General features: G+C 46.0%; 1 protein-coding gene across 1 annotated transcript in view; it reads right to left on the minus strand.

Moving 5' to 3' along the window:
* Window positions 1-1,328: 1,328 nt before the first annotated feature.
* The window catches only part of LOC136434459 (uncharacterized), a 12,504-nt gene continuing 2,979 nt past the window's right edge, over window positions 1,329-10,853 (minus strand). The window contains exons 5-19 of the mRNA XM_066427261.1: window positions 9,534-9,758; window positions 8,604-9,059; window positions 8,267-8,442; window positions 7,665-7,846; window positions 7,242-7,344; window positions 6,584-6,723; window positions 6,307-6,403; window positions 5,705-5,882; window positions 5,361-5,459; window positions 5,063-5,179; window positions 4,691-4,803; window positions 3,878-4,097; window positions 3,293-3,448; window positions 2,822-2,950; window positions 1,329-2,657 (exon numbers count right to left, since the gene is read on the minus strand). Coding sequence (XP_066283358.1) covers window positions 2,566-2,657; window positions 2,822-2,950; window positions 3,293-3,448; window positions 3,878-4,097; window positions 4,691-4,803; window positions 5,063-5,179; window positions 5,361-5,459; window positions 5,705-5,882; window positions 6,307-6,403; window positions 6,584-6,723; window positions 7,242-7,344; window positions 7,665-7,846; window positions 8,267-8,442; window positions 8,604-9,059; window positions 9,534-9,758 — 2,483 coding nt within the window. The 3' untranslated portion in view covers window positions 1,329-2,565. The remainder of the gene's footprint in view (window positions 2,658-2,821; window positions 2,951-3,292; window positions 3,449-3,877; window positions 4,098-4,690; window positions 4,804-5,062; window positions 5,180-5,360; window positions 5,460-5,704; window positions 5,883-6,306; window positions 6,404-6,583; window positions 6,724-7,241; window positions 7,345-7,664; window positions 7,847-8,266; window positions 8,443-8,603; window positions 9,060-9,533; window positions 9,759-10,853) is intronic.

The raw sequence follows: 10,853 nt of genomic DNA on the forward strand, positions 1-10,853 counted from the left end.
GTTTCACACGATAATCTACTATTTGCACTTTCGTGTAAAATGCCTTTCCCAAGGACACAACATCGGGGTTTGTTGGTGCATTTTTCTTCTGTTCAGGTCTGTTGATTCTTGTTGCATCAGCACGGCACGGACGTTGTTCGGGTGACAGTAGATAATGTAAAGGTTAAAAAACTTTCCTAATATGTATGCAAATGAGTGAAGCAGAGTTCGGAGCCTTTTTGCTGCATGGAGTGTCTAGTTCCACCAAGCTGTACCAGCATGTTTTTTTATGGTATTCTAAGTCATTAAATTCTATCACTTACTTGATCTTGCTTTGTTACGTTTATGATATTGAATCTGAAATAGCAGCTGCTTAAGGAGGAAATGTCGTCTTTATTTCTTATGAATGAAGTAAAATACAAGGCGTGACACCAAATGAACTCAGCAGGTACACTCGTGCGTTACTTCTCTTGTAACTGCCATGGATCGCTGCCTGTAAAACAGCCGCGCAGCGCCCTTGTCGGGGGCTTATTAAGTGTCTTACAAAATGCCTCTTGCTCTGTGATGCTGTAACACGTTACAAAGTAGATTTGTACAATAGGTCGCATACAGTATGATATTACAAAAACGGAATGTAGACTACACTCGTCGGCAAGGCAACACGTATATGTTCCCGCCAAAGCCCGGGTGAGCCCACGATGGATGGCTGCTCAGGCACTACTGTACTGCCGTGTCAGGTCTTGGTGCTAGTAAAAGGGGAGGGGGGGGAGAAGACACAACACATATTCGCAGTGTCATTGCGGCGGAGAGGTCATCACCAATCCATTCCTTCTGTCACTTCCTCATCAGCAATTAATTTACCGTTTCTACAAAAAGCCTCAGAAGATCTAACGATGACAAATCTTTAAAATAGGTTTTGTACATATAGAATATTTAACGCCAGTGGTCTGAACATTATCTTTTAACAAATCCTACTCATACACATTTTGAAAATCCTGCAGACATAAGAAGATGAGTCGTTCGGGGTATTAACATTAACAGTCAGTAGCAAGCGTTTGCTGTTCTCAAACCAAGAAGGTTTAATCATATTCAATCATTAATCAGAGTAGACTAAAGACCCTCTTTATAAGGTACGTGAGAAACGCCGACTCTAGTGCTAGAGCCACTCTGATGAACAGGAGAGCGAAGGGACCCTCGGTCGGGGACCGGACAGGTTTAGATGATACCTCAGTCCCATTGAGTAGATTTAGTAGTTTGACTCTTGGTGATATGCATATGTTTCCTATTAATTTTGCTTGCACAAACTTAGCTATACTAGAAAGTACTATGAAACTGATAAAACGCTGTAATGCACACGGGAAGCTTTTAATAAAAACAATTAGAAAAACTGCTAGCTTTCATAAGAACTGGGCTTCTAGAAAGCTCATTAACGTAGTATTCATTTGGCAGTCGTTAGTACGCAATGTTTTGTGCCTATATTCAAACCACGCTAAACATCAGGAGATGCTGTGAAAGAGTAGTAAATCATAGAAACAATTAGAAAAACTACTTGGTTTCATAATAACTGGAGTGCTAGAAAGCTCATTCACTTAGGATTTTCAGTCGTTAGTACGCAATGTTTTGTGCCTATATTGAAACCACACTAAACGTTTTGTGGTGCTCTGAAAAGGTAGTAAATCTCTGAATACTGAATCATCTTTTTCCTGTAACTTGATGTAGCGAGTGTGATCCTTTTGCACTGACATTTGACACGAAAACTCCAAACATTTACTACCCAGATTAAACATTCCCGAAACAGTCCATAAACTTGAAGAATGTACATCATTCTTGGCGAACATTTTTTCCACATCCAGAGGGACCAAAACATCTCCAGTGTCATAAAAACATCTTAGAAGTCAAGACATGTCCAGATTACACAAAAGATCAACATGTAACATTTAACAGGTAACTATACTTCAGTGCCAACTATAAGATATTCGATAACAGAAGATCTAAGACATCTTAGATCTAAACACACAACACATGTCTTGAATTGAATTGATCTTTGATTGAAATGTCAACATAGTCACACGGTCAAAGCGTGATGATGAACAAACACAAACACTCACACAACAAAATAAAACACTTAACACCAACAACTTATAATATAACAATACATTATTTACCCGATGTTTTATCGTGTTGGGAGTTACAGATGTTACATCTTAAAACTGATGCGATGATAAAAACCGGAAAATCTGTAGATGTCAGACGGAGCTTTCAGATCTCACTTGACAGTCTTGGGTCATCCAAAATCAAGATGATAAACGCAAAACACATCATAACCCACGTTATGCTCGCCTCCCCTGCTCTATCCAGTGCTTGCCCAACACCTCCTCTACATTTCAAACAAAACAAGTAAAAACGGGCTCAAAATATAATGTCCAAATTTGGACCAGCCCTGATCCATCTACGAAATTGGAAAAATAAGAACTAGCCATATCTTCAGATATTTTGTCCACACAAGCACAAAATAACAAGCAAGCAAACAAGCAAGCGGGCCCAAAAGCAAAACTTTACTGGGCCAAAAATGGCGCAACAACGGGTCTAGACGCCGCTGTTGCAGTTCCGGCAGGGGGCGCTGCTGACAGTCTCCGCCGGTTTCCCCGTGGCCTCAGTGAAAGCAAGATTGTTGTGACCTGAAACAGAAAACAAGACCAATAAGTATTTGTCAGTAACCAACATACAAAAATTAAACCAACGTTGTTTATTTTCCCATAGCAACCCGGTCTGGATTGATATGACTGTTGTGCACAATATACTTGTAAATACAAAGTCAGGTGGACTGCAATTCAACTCTGACCTTCCACGTCCTTGAACCCGTCCTTGTGCTTGGCACGACGCAGACACGCGACGGTTGCTATGGCGATGATGACGACAGCTGCTGCAGCTGCAGCACCTGCCGCTGCCGGGACCCAGCTGTCCGAGACACCTGCAGCGCAGAACCGAACAACTTTTAATTTTAGAATTCCCACCGTAAGCAAGTATTGGGCACAAGTATGTATTGTTGATCTCTCAATTCGGGTTTAGGTTGTTTCTTAGCTAACTTAGATTGAATCTGAGATAACAAGGCAAGCTTCAAATATTTTCACAAGAAATATTTCAGAGCTAGAATCCGGTGCATTGATATCAACAGTTGTCAATCCGTAAATCTGTGACTGTGTGGATGAAGCCTACGTTTATTCAGTAAGTGTGTTGTATGTCCATGGAATAAAAGCCTGAGAGTGTTTAGCTGTTATAGCCATTGATTTTTTTTCCATTGTATCTCGCCCACCTTCCGGCTCACAGACCCTTCCCGGGCGAGAGGCTGCATCCGGGGACTTGTCCTGGTATCCCATGATGCAGCTGCAGGAGAAGGAGCCGTCGGTGTTGAGACAGGCGGCGTGCGGGGAGCAGTCGGTCTTCTCCGGGTCAGAGCACTCGTCATAGTCTGCAGGGGGGGGGGGGGAGTGATGATAGATGTTATCACTAAGGTACCTTTAAAAAACAAGTCTGGGTGGAGAGCGACGACCTTCGTCATTTGATCTATTCCAGCTGTGACAGTGACAGTGACAGGACAGGACATAGCAGAGAAACGATTTGTAAAAATGAATTAAACCTCAGTTGCGCTCTGCTGGCCTAAAGTGCTCCAAATGATAATCGACAGATTATTAGTGCGTACTTGGTGTGGCAGGCCATATCATAGAACTATTACTTGAAGGAAGAAGAGTCAAACCTCACCTCTGGTATGCTGTCCTATCTAATCTAAAGTAGCTGATAAATTGGTCAAAATCAAACCCCGTGATTTCTACATAAGGTACATAAGATGAATCATAAAGGCAAAGACGTACACAAAGTAGAGTTGCGAAGGCCAGCTTACCCATGATGGTGACGCCGCCGCCCATGTCGATGTCCAGCTCCGTTCCGTTGGCGTTCTCCACCAGGACCTTGAACTCCTCTGACGTCATCGCTGGAGAGAAGTCCGCGGTAGCCCGGATGTTGATGACGTGATCCACGAGGACGCTGCCGGGCCGGAAGGCGAGGATGATGACGCGGAGAAAGTCTCCGGCCAGACTCGTCCGGCGGTACAGAGACTCCAGCTGAGGAAGGAAACCGGCAACGCGCATCAGGCAGAGACACGGCAGAAGGGTCGACTAGAGTTACTGCGTCTTTTTACTCATAACCTACTATACAAGCACCCATAAACGAAACATACCCAAGTTACCTCCACAAAACGCTCCGTGCTCCTTTACTGTGGTTCCAGGGTGCTCGAAATATCTGTATCCGAATCGATCAAAAGGTGAATGATGAATATTCTTGTAACCCGGTCAAAAGGTATAATAACCTTTTGTGCTCTAATCGCTCGTTCTCATTTAAATGTACACATTTTGTAATCTCCGTTACCGTTAGAAGTAAGACTTTACTGACATTAAGATATGCCACATATAAGGTACCAAACTGCTGTTTTTAAAAGCTGGAAAAGTTTTAAGGTCGTCATAAAAACTACAGTTTGACATCTTATATGAAGCATATCCTGATGCCAGGAACGTCTTATTTCAATCGGTAACGGAGATTACAAAATGCGTACATTTAAATGAGAACGAGCGTAATATATCCTCTTTATTCAAAGCTAATAAACTGCCACACACACACACACACATCACTGTAAGTGACGACAACAATGACGTATTACCGTGGTGACGACCTCTGACACCAGATCCCTGTACTCCGGACTCCCAGGATCCTCCAGTGCCGGGCTGAAGCTTCGGGCCAACAGGCGGCTGGTGGAGCGGTACGCATGCGCGGCTGGAAATGACATTGGCATAAAAGTAATTGGGTCCTGGAAATTTATCAAATATTCTTCCTCCTACTGCCTCGAATTAAGACAAAAACTTACATTTTTCATTACTCAGTGACTAAATTTATTTATTGGAGGTAGGTATGTGTCATCCGATGCATTCGTAGCAGTAATTCAGGTGCAAAGTAGGATAGTCAAAAGATCCGCTTAGTAGTAAGCCAGGTGAAAATTAAGACAAGCTTTAAGTTCCGCTGATGTCCGTCTTACCTTGGCAGCTTCTGTCCACCTCCATGTATCCCGGCACGCACTCGCACGCGTGACTTCCCGGCGTGTTGACGCAGCGCTGATGAACGCCGCAGGACACGATCGTGCACTCGTCAAAATCTGCGGGGAGGAGGGGTACAGATTTCCCGAACAGCACAGAATAACTGGACATACACTAGTAAAAATGCAGATTTCTTAACAGTACATGATAGTATGAAATGAAGCCGGAGAAGACACATCACCCTGGCAGTGGACCCCGTCTCCAACCCACCCAGGTTCGCACACACATCTCCGTACTCACCCTGGCAGTAGACCCCGTCTCCAACCCACCCAGGTTCGCACACACATCTCCCTGCCGAGGGGCTGCAGGAGGCATGCAGGTCGCAGCTCTCAGCACAGGCTGAAATTAAAGAAGAATGGGCAGCTAAGCTTCAGTGGTTCAGCCCACTGTAACATGACTCATGAAAAGGCACGTCTCTTGTCACAGATGAAAGCCGACCGAACTAAACCAAGTAGTCCCGACCCAAAACCAGGGTACTAAAGTGGTGGTCGTATGGTACACACAGATAATTCTAGTCTAGTAGAAAACAAAGCGTTTTATAGGGTCGGTGAAAGATATTGTAATACAATGTTTGATGTCCTTACCGTCTGGAGTTTCATCCGGAAGTAGGATGATGGGTCCCTGCACCAGGGTAGCGCGTTCCTCCACGCCGTCGTCTGCGGCCCGTCTGCGCCTGCGCGTGCTGACGCAACCCTCGTCACATCTGGAGCCGGTGGTGTTCTCCAGACACACTATGACGTCACAATGCAGGTACACGTGCGGCTGGGGGAAAGAAACACATTATAACCTAATGCTTAGTTGTCAACTATCTGTGTGATTGTGGGGATCGTCCATTATGAATTCATTACTCCCGATGGACTGTACGAGATAAAAGTGCTCCCGTTCGGATTTTTCAACACTTCGGCGTATTTTTTTGTGTTTAGTGAACCCATGTTGGGTGGAATAGGCCGCGACGAATGTCTCTCCTACATGTAACTCTACAGGGACATTACTGTCTTCACACTGACATTCGACGACCATCCGGGAGTAGTTGACTCTGACCCGCGGTGAGCGGGTACCTCGGGTGAAATGGAATATGCCGCGTTGTATTCTCTATCAGCTAACACGGGTATCATGGATCAGATGAAATGTGTCAAGCATCAGACGTTCAAAGTTTAAAGCACATCGTAGATCAGAAAAGACGTACCAGTGATTCGTTGGAGAACTTGAAGGCAGAGATGCCGAAGTGCGCAGAAGTAGCCGAGGCGGTCGGGAACTCCTGAAGAGTGTCGTCCTGGTGGCATCTGGAAGGACGGGAAATGCGGCAATGATTAAAGGTGCATCGGGAAGTTTGCCCGCGATGAATACAAGTTGATTGTGGACGCTGGAACTCTATAATCTAAATCATATACATATGTTGTTGTTTCTTCAAAAGAGCGTTTAGCTTTTCAAGATGCGTGGAAGCATCGAAGCGTCGTTCCTACCCGTCCTGTATGATGTAGTACTCTGTGGAGTCGCCAGGGGTGGAAGACGGCGTCGCTTTGCAGTTGTCCACAAACAGGACCAGACCGGACACGGCTGCCGCCACCGAGATGCCGAAGTACATGTCTTCATTCACCGCAACCTGGAGACGACAGACGAGAATAGATTCAATATCAACAGTAATTCCGATGCCCATACCTCCACAGGGAAGTCCGACTGTGCGTACAGGTTCATACATACCTCCACAGGGAAGTCCGACTGTGCGTACAGGTTCATACATACCTCCACAGGGAAGTCCGACTGTGCGTACAGGTTCATACATACCTCCACAGGGAAGTCCGACTGTGCGTACAGGTTCATACATACCTCCACAGGGAAGTCTGACTGTGCGTACAGGTTCATACATACCTCCACAGGGAAGTCCGACTGTGCGTACAGGTTCATACATACCTCCACAGGCAAGTCCGACTGTGCGTACAGGTTCATACATACCTCCACAGGGAAGTCCGACTGTGCGTACGGGTTCATACATACCTCCACAGGGACGTCCGACTGTGCGTACAGGTTCATACATACCTTCACAGGGAAGTCCGACTGTGCGTACATGTACATACATACCTCCACAGGGAAGTCCGACTGTGCGTACAGGTCCATACATACCTCCACAGGGAAGTCCGACTGTGCGTACGGCCGGGAGAAGCCGTCTGAGCGGTACAGGTTCATACTGAAGGTGAAGGCGCCGTCCCCGTTCAGGATCACCACACTGGGGGAGAAAAGAAACAAAGTGTTGCCCATTCTAGGGACAAAGTAGCAAAGTCGTTGATCTTTATCCCTGTCGTGAACAGCTGTTGAGTATCTGGGCATATTTAATGATGCAGCAATGATGATATTTTTGATATCTTGATATCTTTACCTTGTCTTTAACAGCTACTGACAACAATCAGGGCACATTTGATGATGCAGTGGGAAGAGAACAGAACATGGTCGCCCTCCTTGTTTTACACAAAGGTACGGGCAGCCTGTTGTCATTACGATCTTGACATTCTTACATAATGACTACTTACTCAGCTTGAGAAAACCCACCTTGAAGCCGGTACCGGAAACAGGGCGCCGACAGATACGGCGTCATCTCTGACGTAATGACAGTTGAACGTCCAACGGTCCTCCGTGGTCCTGGTGATGACGTCAGCTCCATCCGGGGAACTTTGCAGCAGTGATGCGAATACGTCATTAGTGTAGACGATCTTGTTGGTTGTGTTGTTTTCCTGTAGAAAATTCATCACGTTTATTTCTATTTCATCATTGACGATGTTTCAAGGGCAGGGGTTGAGTGTTTTTTTTTGGGGGGGGGGCAGATTTTCCATGTTTCGGTTAACGTTGCTTTGCAACCCAACACATCGCGACAGAAACCTCTGTTTAGAGAATACTCCTATCCCTCTTTTCCACTCATAAGGTAATGGAGGCCTCTCCATGCGATGGGTGAAACACTCAAATCATCTTCCCTAATAAGGTAATGAAGGTTAATAAGGCTTTTCAAATTTCAAGAAGCCACAAAACTTCTATCGTCCCCTTTGCGCTATCAGTTTTATGCAAACTTCTCACACTCTTCACGTCGTTTTCCACAATTCACTGTCAATAATCTTTTCCATTTGGAGATTTCATGTCTTCCCAAAATTAAAACTCACCACTGCTGTTGTCCCACATTTGTCAAGAGGAGTGGTGAGAGTCCCGTGTGAAACGTTGAAGACCGCAGTGCATGCTGGGTCGCGCAGGTGCATGCTGGACTCGTCATGGCGGCCTAGATCATCCCGGCGGAAGCTGACCGACATGGCGGTGGAGTTACAGGACAGGTCGCCCTGGACTGGGGAGGAGGACGTCGAACTCTGAATACTGTTATATTCAATTTGTAGAAGTAACTGTACGCAAACTTTCATTTCACATATCTAGCTGTTTGCGTGGAACACTCAAAACTTTAACGTACCTCAAAACTTTAGACACAGTACAATCGGACTAGGGACTTACTTTGTCGTTCCTTCTGACAGGCCAACCACATCAGTTTCCCATTACAGGTCCAGCTGCTCTCTGTTGCCGCACAGTCGCCCCGGACCACCCTCTCCACGGTGTCGGACAGGTGCTGAACTCCTCCCGCGGACACCGGAGAACTCGTGTTCAGGAAGAAGTTCGGACCGGTGTCGCTAGGGCGGGAGTAGGAGGGGGAGAATTGGGATGATATCGTCTGAGGCCAGGTACGGCCCGTAGGAAATGCGTGAGTGGCCAAACCCCCAGTAAACCCGACGTCCCTGCAGACTAGGTCCACCCAGGCCATCCTCGAATCCCACACGTCATACACATGAGTAAGGACCGGCCCCCACTGCTGCGTGACGTCATCGTACAGCTCCACGCAGCCGTAGAACTCTCCCCCCACCAGCCGGACTCGGTTGGCCTCGCTCTCGGTTACTGACGAGTTGTCGAATCCACCTGGGAACAAAGATGAAAATGTCTGACAATGTTTTCTTTAAAAACTAGTGAGAAAAATACAGGATTTTTCAAAACTTGAGACGTCAGTTAATATGCAAATGATTTCCCGTCGTCTGCTCTGATCCCATTCTATTGTCCTTGGAGCCAGACGGGTAGAGATCCCCTACAGAGGATAATCCATTTATGATGTTGGGATGAGGGTTGGAGTCAATTTAGCTACTAACTCCGTGGCAGAAAATAGGTCTTATAGGAGGAGGACCCGGGGCCCTGATTTTTCGTCTTTAAGGTCAGTTGTAGGTCACAAAGGGTCAAAATTATATTTAATTACTTTCTTCTTCTCCTTGCGATCTCTGTGAAAAGCGGCCTTTAATGTTCGATTAGAGACTGTCTAGTTGAAGTGCAGACACAAACAAACATGGCATCGCAAAGAAACAAAACAAAACAAACAGTTAATAGGAAAATGTCGTCTCCTACCGATACAGACAGGCTCGGTACCGGTCCAGCTGGCGTTGTTGACAGTGCAGTTATAATATATTTCATCCCCGGGAGGACCGACTAGCAGCTCAGCATCCAGACAGGAGACACGGCAGCGGCCGCGGACATACACCGGGCTGGGCCATGCCCATGTCTGCCGGTAGTCGTAGTCACAGTCCACCGTTACTTCAGCGGGGTTCCACGGGAAATCTCCACACGACTTCTCTATAGAGGAGTAATGTATAAACATGACGAAACTGACCAATAATGGGGAGAGGTGTCACATGGCGTAACGTGTTTCACTTTCTTGAACTTGTCCCCATGCTATTTTTCCTTCATGTACATGCGATATAAGAATTGAGCTAAATCTAATGTCTATGAATTTCTCAACAAACCGCTTTATAAAATCTTTACTCTACATCACGCTCGATCAATCTCGGCCTTTCAACTCGCTACTCAAAATCAGTTTAAAACCTTTCTTCTTAAGCAAAGTCGCCATGTTTAATGCAAATATCTTAGCCATGGCCCCCACTTTCCCTGTCTTCTTCTTGGTCGCTTTTATAATTGAACTAACTTGACTTTGACACCACCACATTTTGATTTACCACATTTTGTGGAAGGATTGACATAACAGGTGAACTATCACCTTTTCAAGATGTCATCCCAGACCGGACTGAAAGATTTGATTTTTTTTTTATTTGTACCATCACACACCGGGGCTTGCCTCTACTCTTTTTCGAAAGGTGTGGTGGGTTCTTTAACGTCCGCGGGGTGTGGCTCTCCTCAAACACGGGACCTCTATTTAACGTCCTATCCGAGGTACGTCCCTAACCCTAGATGAGCTAGGTACTCATTTACACTTGAGTGAAGTGAGAAAAGTCGTGTTAAGTGCCTCTCCCAAGGGCACAACGTCGGGGCACAAGTTCGGACATGTCTCTGGGCACAACCCGGGATTAGATCCCGGGTCCCATTGTTTGACAGCCGCGCGCTCTACACTTGCACCACACGACGCCACGCCGTCAACCGAAGGCAGTCTATTTTGTCGAAGCTTAGGTTACAGCACAGCCTGTAGCTGCTGGTACCGGTCAGAGTCAGTTCCCCATTATTTTCATCCACGGCCCTAATTACATTTTTATAAAAAAACTAATGGTAAAAAAAGTGTCGCAATTCTTTCACTGAACCGGATTACTTTATGTAGACTGTGAAGGGCGAGATACCATCAGAGCTCTCTCCGCGATCCCAGCCAAGATAGTCGTAGATCGGTCACATTTCCAGAAGATTGACGTGCGTCAGAAGGTAGTGCCCGATGAAGGCCGATAA

This window comes from Branchiostoma lanceolatum, chromosome 5 (assembly GCF_035083965.1).
Source record: "Branchiostoma lanceolatum isolate klBraLanc5 chromosome 5, klBraLanc5.hap2, whole genome shotgun sequence".
Taxonomy (NCBI): Eukaryota; Metazoa; Chordata; class Leptocardii; order Amphioxiformes; family Branchiostomatidae; genus Branchiostoma; species Branchiostoma lanceolatum.